At 43.4% G+C, this 15,648-nt stretch overlaps 1 protein-coding gene across 14 annotated transcripts in view; it reads right to left on the reverse strand.

Annotated features, from left to right (window-relative positions):
- The window catches only part of LOC111867277 (calcium-binding mitochondrial carrier protein Aralar1), a 114,106-nt gene that overhangs the window by 68,081 nt on the left and 30,377 nt on the right, over positions 1-15,648 (reverse strand). For 9 of the 14 annotated variants that reach the window (XR_002843317.1, XR_002843318.1, XR_004513335.1 and 6 more), the window contains one exon: positions 1,000-1,056. Coding sequence is in view for 5 of the 14 variants with exons in the window: in XM_033752619.1 (XP_033608510.1) it covers positions 1,000-1,056 (57 nt within the window). In the remaining 9 variants the exon portion in view is untranslated. Of the gene's footprint in view, positions 1-999; positions 1,057-3,567; positions 3,717-6,943; positions 7,234-15,056; positions 15,388-15,648 lie in introns of those variants that run through there. The other 5 variants (XM_023856985.2, XM_023856986.2, XM_023856988.2 and 2 more) reach the window with 5 other exon arrangements.

The raw sequence follows: 15,648 nt of genomic DNA on the forward strand, positions 1-15,648 counted from the left end.
CGGTGTTGTCGCTTGCAGATTTCTTAAACTTTTTCTTCAACCCTGAAGATGGGGGCGATACGTTCCTCCGAAACGTCAGTTAACACCACATATACACGGTGCCAAATCCCAGAAGACTGCTTTCTTCAATTTCAGTGTTTGATTGTACTGGAAGCCTTGATTTAAGGAGAGGTAAAGTTTAACTTGTGTTTAATTAAGCACTGCACCATGAATGTCATCATGTGATCATCACTACAAACATTCCTGTGAACAGAATGGTTACATGATGGGAAAGAAATCTAGCAAAATTCCCTAGAGGAAAAAGTATAACAGCTTGAAGGAGATGTGGATTCAGGCCATTCCATGGGCTTCATTTCCACTGCTTCACAATTAGTGACAAGCACTTTGGGCTCGTTGATACAGACCAGATGGGACTGAAGTGGAATAAAACAGGAAAAAGGGGAAAACCTCAAGCACTGACATCCCCACCATCCACAAGATATCCTTCCACAGCCTCAGTATAGATTATAATCGAAATGCTCATATTCTGTTTGTGTGCACGCTCATGAATACCTGAATCCTATGATCTTCTTTGGAGGCTACCTCATTTCACAACTGCTCATTCAGAATTCATTTACACCAGTGTAGCAATATGTGAGTTGTCAATCCCGGATAACAGACACTCCATGCTGCACCAGCTTTTCGCCCACCCTGGTCAGTTCACAAATCAACATGGCTAATTCAATCATATATGGGTACCAGATATTTCTCTTGGCCACCATGTGCAGACTGACTCTGGGGATCATCCAAACTCCTATCCTATGGGTACTGGAAGCTATTTCTGTGGGGTTACAGTAGCTATAACTCCACTTCCCATACATCAACATGGAGTGGTCCTTAATAATGCACAAAGACACATTCATCTCTTATTTATATTTATGTGACATATGTTGTAAACTCCTTCTATAGATCTTTATCATCTGCAGCAGACTAATACATAAGCAACTTGCAATGTCTAACCTTGTTGAAAATATCACGAAGCCTGTCAGTCTTGGCACGCTTTAGGTATCCTGCACTCTGCAACAAAAACAAAGAATCTGTTAGATACATGAATGCCAAGCTTTATTTTATGACTCATAAATCAACCATCATGTGCTGCCAATGAAAATGTGTACAGAATTGTCTGATTTTTGACAACATAAATTAGGTGATAAAGGTGGGTGAGCAAAGGTCACATTCCTACAAATATTTCACAAACAAGGAATGGATGTCATAATAACACTCTTCTCATTCATGTCAGAAACAATTAAATTCTGCATGAAGTAAAAAAAATTCTTGCATCATAAAAATTGACTGATCTCAAAATATGCAGTCAATGAAGGATTAAGATTCTCAAAACAAACTGTGGACAACAACCCAACAGGAATGAGACAATTTTACTGGCCACTTAAGACTATGAGATGTGGCCTGGCAAAAACTGTGTCACAGGTACCCTGTGTTAGGTCCAGGCCGACTCTGGGGCCCATCCATCTCCCTACCCAATGGGTACCGGGGGCTCTTTATCCGGGGGTAAAGGGAATTCCAAGCAGCACTCAACAGCATTAAGGAAAATTACTTCCACGGTGCTTTTGAGGCATGGAAAAACCGATGGGATCACTGTATATGTTCCCAAGGAGAATATTTTGAAGATGGCAGCCAAAATTGAATAAGCTAAACCAGGATTTGTTTTTTGTTTTTTTTTTTTACCTTGTCTGGGAACTTTCCTATACACCTTGTATGTGAGTTCAACAGACTTGATTTCATTTTAATGGCATCAACGAATTTACACGGATTTCGATTAACATTATTCGCATTAATGAGAATTGCTTGCTGCCCAATCGAGAGAGGCAAGGAGAGGAGGAGAGAAAAGTATTGCGTGCATTTTTTTTTCCTTGGCACTACAGCCCCAATGGCCCTAGGCCTACCTCCATGAACTTCTCCGTTCACTTCGGTTTTTCTAGATCTTACACATACGGTAGGTCTCCTTGGGCGAGTGATCAGCTCGTCGCAAGGCCCCTACCTGTACACAAACACAGAAAAACGCACACAAACATCCATGCCCTGAGTGGGATTCGAACCCACGATCCCGGCTTCCGAGCGAGCGAAGACAGTGCATGCCTTAGACGCTCGCCTACCGTGACCGGCATTGTGTGCATTTGGGGAGGAAGAATTCTAGGGGAGAAGGAAAAGTTTTGTTCAAGGACACAACTGTAGCATAAATCGAGGAGCTGAGTATTGCAGCAGTTGGCACTCCTGCTTCATGTTCGAACATCAGTCAGTTCGTCTTGAAGTCAGCCCCTTGAGACCCACGACCAGATATATTTTCAACTTAAATCTGCTGTAATAGTCCTTATGTTACATCTTCTCTGACGAGAAGTCGGGTTTGTCTCTTATGACTACGTCTGGCCTTTCGTCAAGACGTCAACACTGACTCCTCGAGTCTGAGTCGTATATTGCGACCAACAGTCAGTCGGATATTCTGTCTCGGAATAAGGCACCCATCTGAGGTTTATGACCAGATTTTTATTACTGTCAAACAGTTGTGGGTTTGTTGACGTGGGCGCTCTCTCTGATGAGAGGATGGGTCTGTCGTTTACAATTGCTGCTGGTCCTTGTCAGCGCAGTCATTCTCGGGTCCTCGAAGTCAAAGTCAAATGTCACATTGCGATTGACGGTCAGTCAGTAAGTCTTGGTGTCGAGCCCCATCTGGGGGTCATGACCAGGTATTTATTACTGTCTGGCGGCTACGGTCTTGTGTTTGTTGACGAGAAGACGGGTGTCTTTTGTATATGCTATTGTTCCTTGCCAGTGTGCCTTGCCTTGGTGTCGAGCCCCATCTGGGGGTCATGACCAGGTATTTATTACTGTCTGGCGGCTACGGTCTTGTGTTTGTTGACGAGAAGACGGGTGTCTTTTGTATATGCTATTGTTCCTTGCCAGTAGTCTTTCTAGGGTCCGAGTATCCTTGGGACTCGCAACCATATTTTGCTATCTCAGATTTGAGTCTTCCCTTTTCGTCGCCTCATACGACTGGCGGGTCACGGTAGAGGTATTCGACCCCGCTTCCACACGGAGACTGCCCTCGGGTCCTCGGTTATTCCGGAACCTGTTATAATTCCTCGGCACGGACCACAGAGAAAAACTCTTCAATTCTTGTATTACAAGGCAATTGCCTAGCATCGAGTTATACGAAGTATTCCCTATTGATGCATGTATTCGTTGCTGCGAGAATGTTTACGGGGTTGTTGCTTAGCAATGACGACATTCCTCAATTATTATAGGAAACGGCCCAACGTCACAATACTATTTCTCATTCAACTTTACACTGTATAAAATCTGGAATCAATATCGCAACACTAAATTCTGAAACTGCTCTCCCACCTAACCCACTCCTAACAGGGGGCGTTGCATTTAAGATTGACTCTCCTTGGTAACGATGCCTGGACGCAGCACACTTTAAACTTGCTGACATGGCTTCGATAACACATTACGACAGCAAGCATTCAACAAAACCTCGTCACTGGAACATATCTTCTTCAGTTTACTTACCCGGTCACTAGAAATAGTAGTTCTTTCCTTACCTACCGAAAACACCATAATTAGTTAAAAAAAACTTACTAACACGAAATATTTCACTGTGTCCTGCACAACGACATATCAAGCACGTACATTATCTCGTTCAGCGGAGTCCGTTAATGCTCCAAGGCCAAGCAAAGTAATATGCTGCCGGCATCACGTGATTAAACTAATAACTGTTGCCACCATCGCATGATTGCAGATAAACGCTGACGCTAACAAAACTTTTTATTTTTCTCCAACGATTCTTTCTAAGCGATAATAAAATAAATAAGGGATTTTTAAGATAAGAAATCGATATATCACTACCGTAAACATGTCTGAAGCAATCTGCTTTCCACTGACATCTCTTGTCTACAGGCGGGATAAGTGAATTATTCTTTTGCTAATAAGATATGACTGTCTAACTCCATGGGCCACAGCTCTTGAAAAAGTCAAACAATTTCACGCCTCCTAGAAAATTCCATGATTAATTATTACGTTCACAAGGGCCCAGCACTGCCTCCTGTCCTGAGCCCAGTGAATCCAGTCCACGCCTTCAAAGACTCTTTTTCTAACAATTTAACGCCGTGCAGACCGTACAAAGTCAACTGACGTTTCGGGGAAACATGTCGCCTCCATTTTCTGAGTCGCAGAATAAGTTAAGCCAGAAACCAGAATGAAGCAGGTAGCAATCATGCAGGTTTCTCATTTCGCTTATTCTTCGAACCTGAAGATGAACACCGGTTGACTTTACGGACTACAAGGCGTTATATCCCACAAGACAGATCTCTTAATGCCCATTTCTGTGGGAATCTCAAGTCTACATAGTTTTATTACATCTTTCATGCATTTCTTCTTTCCAGAAAACCATCCTAATACGTAATATTTTGTGGTAAATGTAAGTTATGAAGCTCTTCATTATGAGTTTACTCCATCCTTCTATTAGTTCCTTTCTCGTAAATAAAATGTTTTGTTCGGCACTTTCTTCCCCGGTATCCTCCATTCATTTTGTTCCCTTAGGTAAAGCAACAGTCAACACTACATTTTCGTGTATGTTAGTCTTAACGTTTATCGATAGTAAACATTACCCGAAATCAATCTTCTCTTAACTTCCGCATACATTTAATTATTTGTCAATGTTCTTCTTAAATATTTGATCTCTGCTACATTTTCGAACAACTCAAAATTAAAACACAGAGATACTGGGTTTTCGGACTTTGTCCATCGTCCAGATTCTAAATAAGTAAGAAAAAGCACAACGTTTCGGAAACTGGATCCGTTTCCGTCCTCAGGTGAGGGAAGACACCTACTCTGTTGGGTCCCTTAGAAAGAGCTAGCCTCAATCACTGGCCAATCACTGATGGAAGCTAGCTCCTCACTTGAGGATGGAAACAGATCCAGTTTCCGAAACGTTGTGTTTTTTCTTACTTATTTACAATCCGGACGATGGACAAAGTCCGAAAATCCAGTATCTCTGTGTGTTATACACCATCGTCAGAACCCTATAGTATAAAAATTAAAAAGTTATTTTTACACATATGGACCAACACAAACCGGAAAAGCTATCGAAATCTCCACAGAACTATTGGAATGTAAAAGTAAAGAAAAGTAATGTTACCCCTGTGCGTAATGGGGGGGGGGGTGTGCATGTATAAATTCTCATTTTCTCGACATCGGCACTGGTTTCAGGCGAGTTCTCAGCTTCACGCTCCGGTCGCTTTACCCCGGGGGGGGCCGGTACCCAATGGATAGGAGGCTTGGTGGAACGCCGGTGTGGACGACGTGGAGAAAATTTTTTACCCTACCGGGACTTGAACCCCGACTGCTCGTTCGTCCAGCCCGTAGCTAGTCACTGCACCGACTGAGCTATCCCGGCTCCCTATTTCTTTTAAGGATAAAAAGTTATAACCATTCCGTTTAAGTTTAGGTTCCCCTATGTTTCTTCCCTTCAAGTCTTACAACCACAATTAACTCAGTAAACTGACTGGCTTCGGGCAAGGCAAGACCAAGTACGACTATGTTTCTCTTCGTCACAATCTTCCTATGGATACCAGGGGCTAAGAGGCCGGAGCGTGACGCCGAACACTCCCCTTCATCTAATCCTTAATTACGCTTACGAATAAGTTTTCCATATTAAGTAAAGACCTAGGTGGTACTGTCACAACACATCACATCACTCTCACTGCAAGCTTATTTCAACAGCTGTACCGACTGTGTCATGACTCCTACGTGACGTCAAACAATACAAGAATCGTGTTTATCTCCCACTCCATTTCCTGTAAGCTATGCAGGAAACTTTTGTTACAAGGGCGAGGAACACCAAGGAAACTGGCAATACTACACACTCGATACTGACGTCATTAAATAACTTAAAAAACATGTGTAAACACTTATCAAATCCCATATTTAAAGATATTCATCAATGGCTCTACGGCCCTTTGTTACGCCCTGGCCTCTTTATCAATTTCGTAATCTTTCTTACACAGCCGGTAGGACTCCTTTGACGAGGGACAAGCCTGTCGGATGGCCATTTGCTACGCGTGGGACAACACAAACACAGCATAAACGTACACACAGACATCCATGCATTGAGTGGGATTCGAACCCACGATCACAGCGTTTGAGCGAGCGAAAACAGTTCATGCCTTCGATCGCGCGGCCACCTTCATCGGCATTTCAAGATATGCGCATGAAATTTTAATTCCAATTCCAAAAGTCTAGTAAACTGTCGCATAAGTTTCACTGAGCCCCACTGCGAGGTCAATATGTTTGTATGTCTAGAACTCCTCCGCAACAGAAGTACGCCAGAATTCCCGGAATGATGGAAACGAAAGAGTCAAAGGATCTTCATCTCCATCCCCAACTAGCATCACAACTCCAGCTCTACAGAGCAGGAGTCAGTCTTGAGATGAAGATAATCACTCAGCTGACAGAAAAATTCCCGTCCTTTAAAAGAAGCCGCGGGCTCATTAACACATTCACAACAGCCCGCCACTGAACCTTGTTCCGAACCAGTTAAATCCAGTCCGAATCTTTGTAACCTTGTAATCCTCGGTAAAAATTAGTGCTGGTAAGAGAGAGACGGGTTCGCATTCACGCTCCGGCTGCTTTATCGTGGGGGAGGGGGGAGAGACCTCGGTAGCGATTGGACAGGAATGCGAATAGTTCCCAGACCTGGTATGGACACAGTGTTGGAGAGAAAAACTCTTTATATTTCGGGAACCAAACCCGTGTCATCCAACCTGAGGCTATTTCAGCCCATAATAATCAGAAAGTGTAAGCAAATAAAACTATTAGGCAGGTGCCAATTTAATTATTGCTATGCCAGCAAACAAAACAAACTGTCACTTCATGGTGGGATACGAACCTCCGATACTGATGAATGTTGAGATGACTCCATAGCCCCAGCAGATTAACACAATTCTTTAACTAAAAATAAATAAATTCACTAATGTCGATGTACTTATCACCCCTCAGAAAGTTTCACTTCACACTGAATCATTTGCACCAAATAAATATGCACCACACACACTGGGAAGCACTGCACACGGCTGCGAGGTTAAGTTGCTATGAGGTATAGACGAACGGTGCTCACCATTGCGTGGACGATCCAAGCTCAGTGCTCCAACCAGCACGACCTTGGCTGTTTATAGCTTACTACACCAGACAATAATGTTCTATTATTTAAAATGGAAGACAAAATTCTACAATACTTATTACGTTCGGGGCGACTTACATGTAAACCGAATGAGCGATATTTCTAACTCCAAGAAAAAAAAAAAGACACATTTCAGTGTAATTTGCATTCATGTCACGATTCCACATGTACCTGCCTCGATAATTATAGTGATCTTCATTTGAGGTCCGTTTTCAGCGACTGACCTACAGATACCAGAACGAACAGAAAATAGTAAGCACGTGGAGGAAAGCTATTCCTAAAGGAGCTACAGCCGCCAATTGGCAATTTCGGACGGACTGGATATGGGACTTCCGTACAGTGACACGCCCCAGTGCGCCACTCGGATTCATCCTGTTTTACTGCTTGTGGCGTTAATTGTACTGAATACCGAAAAAGCCGAAAGTGTTTCCCGCCATCACACTACTTGGCTGTGGGTGTAACAGCAGTTGATTTACTCTCCTGTCCTTTTGAAAGGGGAGGTAAGCAGATGAAATGACGTGTAAGCAAGAAATTATATGCAAGATTTGTGGTTTTCAAGGCGGCAACTATGGAGAAAGCAGTCTTCTGGGATGTGGCGCCGTATATAAATTGATTTTACAGACGTTACGGAGGAACGTATCGCCTCCATCTTCAGGGAAGAACAGAAGAAGGTGCACCTACTCAAGCTGGTTCGCTCGTGGATTTCTTATTGTCTTCTACCCTGAAGATGGAGGCGATACGTTCCTCCGTAACGTCTGTAAAATCAATTTATATACGGCGCCACATCCCAGAAGACTGCTTTCTTCAAGAAAATATATATACTTCCTCTCCATCTTCGTTGTCGAAGAGTAAGTCATGCAAGAAACCAGCATGAAGCAGGCAGCTTACTTTCGCTTACTCTTAGACCCTGAAGATGTGGGCGATATGTTCCTCCGAAACGTTGGTTGACTTTCGCTGGATTAAACGGTGTTTTAAGCCCCGAAGGCTGCTGTGAAAGCATCAAATCTAACATATTTATAAGTCAGGTCTCGATGAATTTGAAGCTTATTCCAGACCTCCTGACAATAAAATATAACTCCGTGGCCTGTAGTCCGCAAGCGAACTATACAGACCGAGCGACTGCCGCTTGTCGGCGAAGTTAGTGAAAACTTTCAGCGGATAGAGGGTGTCACGTGGTCAGCGCAACGAATCCCCACGGCCGTTAATTTCGGTTCTCTAGACCGGAGCCGCTATTTCCTTGGAATAGCTCCTCAATTATCATCACGAGGCTGAGTGGACCCCGTTCCAGACCCAATACTTCTCAGAAAAAATCTGGTATCGCCGGGAATCGAACCCGGAACCTCTGGATCTGTAGCCAGGAACTCTGTCCACTAGACCACAGAAGAGGTTTCCTCCTGACAATGGCATTTCAAATATTCTTCTTTGATAGGTCTGTGCTTATATATTTATTTAAAAAATAAAAATTATAAACTGTCACTGCACAGTGTGGTACGGTACTGGAAAGCTGATAGTCGCTCAGTCAAGAAATTTCTCGCCTTTTATCGAATTCCAACATTCACCGCGGTGTTCAGGAGGGCCAGCCACTGGCTCCTATCCTGAGCCAGCTGAATCCAGCCACTCACAAAAAGTGTACCATATTCTTCATCTATCGATCTGTTGCCTATAGGGCCAATTCTCGAATGAATTAATGCCATTAACTGAACGGTCTTAAATTCTCTTCAAAACACCCGATTACATTCTGATTTTGGAAATTTTCTATAAAGGTAAAGTTGTTCCTGTGCTTAACTAATTATGCACTACGATGAAGGCGTATGGGGAAGATGATGTATAGACCCACATTTTCTTGACCTCGGCACTAAATGGATTATATTTGCCCTCCGTTCTAAGTTAACTCACTTCCCACTTGTATTTTGGTAGGATTACATAACTTCGAAAGATAATCATGGTAATGAAGTGGGATGATTAAATATTAACCTTAAGAGACTGAGAAATACTGACATTCGGTGAAATTCGAGTTTCGAATCGTTGTGGCATAAATACACCGCCTCTGTGGTCTAGTTGTCAGTGTTCCTGGATACAGATCCAGACGTCCCGGGTTTGATTCCCGGCGCTACCAGATTTTCTGAGAAGTGGTGGGGTCTGGAATGGGGTCCACTCAGCCTCGTGAGGATAATTGAGGAGCTATTTCAAGGAAATGGCGTCTCTGGTTTAGAAAACCGAGATTAACGGCCGTGGGGGTCCGTTGCACTGACCACGTGACACCCTCTATCCGCAAAAGCTAACACCAACTTCGCCGACAAGTGGCGGTCGCTCGGTCGGTATAGTTCGCTTACGGATTACAGGACACGGAGTTTGTTTTTGTTTTGCTGTAGCATTAATAAGTTACTGCGTAATTTAGAACTGGGCAAAATAAAGGTCCTAGCCCTCCCCCCCCCAAACCGGGATTACTGAAGGAACGAACATAATTTCATTCGCTTCAGCAAAGATTCAGACAGAATCGTCGCGACCAGCTCTGTATGAGGAGCCTGATTTCCTACTACCCGCTACATACACGTAACATGCAAGATAGCATCTCCTGCGTCTCTGAAGTAGACGCAGTTGCGAGCGTCACTTCATAGTTCTGCTTTGGTTTCATTCACTCCACTGCCCTTCATAGTTCCTCTTGCACAAACACGGTAGGACCAAGAGGCCAGAAGTTATACATGGGCGCTGACTTCCGGGGTTTGAGCCTGGGTCAGGTCATGTGGAATCTGCACTGGGGCAGGTTTTCTCCGAGTATTTCGATTTCCCCTGCCAATCTTCTTTCCACCAATTTCTCCACAATCACCATCACCTATCAGCTGGGGATGGTACAATAGACCAAAGAGTGGCCGCAGTACCAAGTGGACTCACTCTCACCCCAATAATAATAATAATAATAATAATAATAATAATAAGCTTGGGCGCCAGTAAAAGGGTAAAGCTATCCCTGTAACAGGCCGTGAAGGTCCACGGGGTGGTGAGACGTCGATGCATCCACATTTTCTATACAGTCGGCACACGCGTCGGTGGCCCTTTACCCCCAGGAAGATTCCTGGTACTTATTTCTGTTAGAAGCTGATTCGACCCCAGGGCCATAGTGCGGCTGGAAGAATTAGGTGAATTGAAAAAATACAATGACCTCATTGGGAATCGAACTTGCGACCTGCCGGCTTGTAGCACAGTATATCAACCAACTGTGCTACCGTGTGCCTTTTGGGTGCCAGTAAACACAGGTAATTTAGAGAATGTATCAGGATAGGAGGATATGTTAGCCGGCAGTCAGTTGGTAGAGGTCAGACTCATTCACGGGCCTTGCTCCAACAAGACAGCATGACACATTCACTTCGATTACACACCGCAAGTACAAAGAACTAAGTCTTATTACACTCACTAATTGTACTGCAGATGTCAGCAATTTCTGCGCAAGTTTCACTGTTTACTGCCTTGTTACACTGTCAGTCGTTGCAAGCTCACTTAATAATTTCCGCCTTAACACCTACTTTATGTAAATCTGTAACTCGGAGCGACGGTACGCGGGTTCAAACTCGGCGGTGGTCGTGGAATTTTTAAGGGCGGAAAAATTCAGGGAACAAGTCCTCCGGGAGGGACTTTAAGCCGTGGGTCCCGTGTCGTAGCTTTACGGCACGTAAAAGAACCTCATGTCTCCAAAGGAGGTCACTGAGCAAAATTCAGAACATTTCCTGCCCAACAGTAGTCTCTAACGCCTCTGATAGATGGGGGAAGCATTAAAGATACCGCTAAGCCAGTAGATGCCGAACTCGCTGGCTCGGTCGGGACTGATGGTATGCACCAGTATCTGTAGGGTATAGAGACTGGTAGAATATAATAGAAGGAGGCACAATGGACCAATACTGGTCTCAGTGCATGGGGAAACCCACCATCTCCAATAACTAACTAACTAACTAACTAACTAACTAGGAGCGACACAGGTTTGCATCTTCTCAGCGCGAGTATTCATTGAAGACTTTCTGGAAGGGCGTCGTCCAATGTAACCAACTTCTGCAAACCGTTACTTTCAAACGATGTTACCTCCCTTAAATCAGCTGGATTGGTTCTGTTCGAAGTCTTGGGATCACAGTGATAATTAACTTTACCACTGAAATTCTTTTCTTGGGCAGCTGGAATCTTTAAGTTACAGTAATAACGAGTTCTAAATGTTGAAGCAATGAGGTAGGCTCGCGTGGGTGACTCTATCAAGCCGACGTCTCGGAGCTATCTGTTGTGAGCCTGGATTACACACACAGTTTGCGTTATTTCTAAGAATTATCGCTCAACGTTACATACAAGATTGGCCGCGCCATAGCTCAAGCGGTTAGTCGCTGGCTTCCCACCGCGGCGGCCCGGGTTCGATCCCGAGTCTGGTCAACTGGGATTTGTGGTGGACAAAGTGGCGCTCGGGCAGGTTTTCTCCGAGTACTTCGGTTTCCCCTGCCAATCTCCATTCCACCAACTGTTGCACAATCACCCTCACCTATCATCTGGGGCTGGTACAATAGGCCAGAAGTGGCCGCAGTACAAAGAACTTCGCAAAAAAAAAAAAACATACTAGATTAGCACCAGATGGTTTAAGTTACCATTTGTGTATCAGAACGGGGCTGTGTCTCATTCATTTTCACAAAACAAGTCTGAATCTTCATCACATAATAAATAATGATCGGTTACAGATAGTCCCAGGGGGCACACTGTAGCGTAGTTGGTGCTACAAGCCAGAAGGTCGCCGGTTCGATTCCCGATGAGTTCACTGGATTTTTCAATTGACCTAATCCTTCCAGCCGTACTATGGCCTCGGGGATCGACTCAGCATCTAGCAGAAATGAGCACCAGGAATCTTCATGGGGGTAAAGGGTGGCCGGAGCGTAAGCATGACCTCACCGCCATCTATGAGCCGACTGTCTAGAAAATATGGGAGTCTCTACGTCTTATAACATTATGGGCCTCCTTGTTGTAACATGGATACCTTTACTTTTTATGGATAGTCTCAAGGACGCTGGCAATTGGTATGGATTACGATAAGTCTGGAGACCGCAGATTAAAACTGACGTGCAGGCAACTTTGGTCAAGGTTGTACAACTAAAACGTGGGCAAACCTGACCTTGAATAGAAGAACATGGACCTTCCTGTCGCAATCGACGTCACATTTTCTGCAGGTTACCGACATAAAATCCAAAAAACAGTTTTTTTTATTAGCCTTTTGAGCTCTGCGTATAAAATGGTCAAACAATGGGGAAGCCGTATTCAATTCCCTGCACTTAATGTCTTAAAATTAAATTTCTACACTTAATTATAATGGCGCTGATAAAAAGACGATGAACTAAAAAGGTGAAACAATATGATGGTGAAAAATTGCGTTAATAATGAGCTTAACAAATTTACTTTTCGCCAGTTATTAAGGTGATCAGACAGAAGAGCAGCGATGGGAGAGGCATGTAGCGTATATGTGGGTATGATGATATCACTTTGGTGTTCCTGAGAAGGATGCACAACAGCACTGAAATTTATCTTAAAAAACAGGATATCAGGATGTGGACTGGATTCATCTGGTTCAGGAGAGTAACCACTGGTGGGATTTTGTGAAAAAAACATAACGAGTTTTCAGGTTAGTAATATTAGTAATAGCTCTTGGTAATAATTTTTTTTGCAATTGCCACCATACAAATTTCACATGCCCAGTTACGTCCCTCACGATACCAAACTGCATTGTGCGGTCTCCATGGTCTATTTTCCCTTTTCCTAAAAGAAGAGGCCATAATAAAAGCCGCATACGTTTCGAAGCTCTATGACCGTACCACACTTCCCGAACTTAACCCGAATTGCTCCGGCATCCGTTCCTTTCTCACAAGTTCATTCTTCCGTCACGTTATTATATGTTAATTTACGGTTTATTTAATGACGCTGACAGTAGCTCGATATATAGTGTCGAATGGCAGGTAAAGGGTAAAGATATTCCTGTAACAGGCCGTGGAGGCCCATGGATTTGTGAGACGTCGAGGCTCCCACACAATCGGCTCACAGATCGCAGTAAGGTCGTCAGCCTTACGCCGCCCTTTATCCCCCAGGAAGATTCCTGGTACGTATTTCAGTTACAAGCTGAGTCGACCCCAGAGCTGGAAGGATTTGGTCAACTGAAAAATCCAATGAATTCATCTGGAATCGAACCCGCGGCCTTCCGGCTTGTAGCACAGTGCCTCAGCAAACTATGCTACGACAGGATAGTTAGAGAATAATTAAGTGCAACGGATTTTGAAGGCAGTGGCTGTTACCTAACTTGAGATACTGCCACAGAATACGCTTCGAGGGATTTAGGAAAATCAAGAACAACCTGTCATGATAGCACATGTCCCGGCCAAGGTTCGAACCTAGTTCTTCCCGAATACAAATCAGCCGACCTACTCTGCTTCCGCCGTGTTCTTATTGCTGAGGATAGGCAATTAAGCCTGTAACTACCAAGCGTTGAATATGTCTACATTTATAAAAGTTTCCATACCTGACATCTGTTTACATTTCATCTGAATTGAGCATTCAAGAAGCATTCAGAGAGAATATTATCACCCTACAGTTTAAGTTCTTGTGGTGTTTTTCTACATAACTCATTATTTGCTATTAATTTTGCAATGCTTGGACTTCCACTATATAAATTAAATTTGGAACTTCTAGGGCTCAAAACGCAACAGAATAGGGAGTCCAATCCACATTTTTATTTCATTCGGACAATCTGTTCCCTTCACACTGATATCTGTAGTTGAATCACATGATGCACATACAGATGCACACTTACTAACAAAATGTCTTCTTCCAGAACCTAAAACTGTAATTACATTACGGCATTTGTCATTCTGCCCAGTCAAATGCTTGAAAGCTCCGGTACAGATCTCTGTAACTAAACTTGATGTGACGCCAAATGAAAGGATTACACAATGCAGAGGAGCATTCTAATTCCTCGGACAGAATTATATAAGACTAAAATAACAGTAAAACAAGACAACAAACCTGTGAATTTATCGAATCAGAAGAGTAAACACTAAAGCATGACACCGGACATGTAAACTCATTTATGTACTTCATGCAAATGAAGAGACACGAAACAGAGGTCGCCCCTAAATCATACAAGTGGAACTAGTTCAATGTCCCACGAATGCATTGAAGATCTCTATAAATAATTACAACAGTCATCTCGGACTGTAATTCGAGAAGTGTTCTAGTGCTTTCTTTGTCCTATGTACAGAAAGCATCTGTCCACATGTTTTATCTCCAAAACTATGTATGGAATTTTTATTACAATCGGTTTAAAAGGCCAATAATACAGACCAATACGCACTTTACTTTGCACGTAACTCAAATCGGAGTTCTCTCTGATTTTACTCATGGTTTATTTAAGAACGCTTTCAACAACGCTTATTAACGCCGAATAATAGGATAATTACTAAATAATTAATTTGAATGGATACGGAAGAAAATTATTGTCATTAATATGAAGAGGACAAGGAAAAGAACAAGAATTTAAAAGAGGATTGCTTGTCTCTGGGTCGAGATTTGAACACGGTACCTCCCTCATACCAAACCTACACAACCGCGACATTCAGGCGGACTTCTGCCCGCATAATCAGTAACTGCTGATTATACATAGAGTTCATTAAATAAAACTGGGACCGCATTAAGATATGTAACATTTGTTTAAATCAGTTTTGACGTCAGGTACATTTAAAAGACCTAGGCGGAGACAGAAATATACCAAAAAATGGATCTTACAGAACCAGAACGTGACGATATGGCTTACGTTTACCTGGCTCGGGATAGGGGTCCGGTGGCGGGCTCACGGCAATGAACTTTCGGGTTCCATAAAAGCACGGAATTCATTGATAAGCTCCTCAAAAACCCCGATCCATGGAATACGTTAATTTATAAATACACCAGAGGGTAAAAGATAATTTAAAAATTTTATTTATAGACCTTAAAAATGTTCGATGATTGTGTTGGTGTCTAATATTCAATTAATCCACCCAACCCGCATCACTGTAATAATCACAAGTGATCACAAGTTCAGGCAACACGACTCGAGATGTAGAAGTAGGTCCACTTGCCAGTCTGCACTCACTTCCACATAACCAGTCCGTCAGAACGCAAACGGCAACTGAATTGTAAAAATATCAGGCCCCACAGCACACCGTGGATACGAGCAACACGGGGGGGGGGGACAAGCGAAGCTGATACTTGTGCCACTGTGGCACGGGGTGTACAAATGCTAACGCGATACTGTCTTTGTGGCTGCTGATACGAGTGGCCGACACTGTTTCGCTTGAAATCAGGTACTTGTACATCCGGACGGCATCACTTTGTCTGGAGACAGCATCGCTAATTTACTCATGGAGCTGAGC

This window comes from Cryptotermes secundus, unplaced genomic scaffold (genome assembly GCF_002891405.2).
Source record: "Cryptotermes secundus unplaced genomic scaffold, Csec_1.0 scaffold1475, whole genome shotgun sequence".
Classification (NCBI taxonomy): domain Eukaryota; kingdom Metazoa; phylum Arthropoda; class Insecta; order Blattodea; family Kalotermitidae; genus Cryptotermes; species Cryptotermes secundus.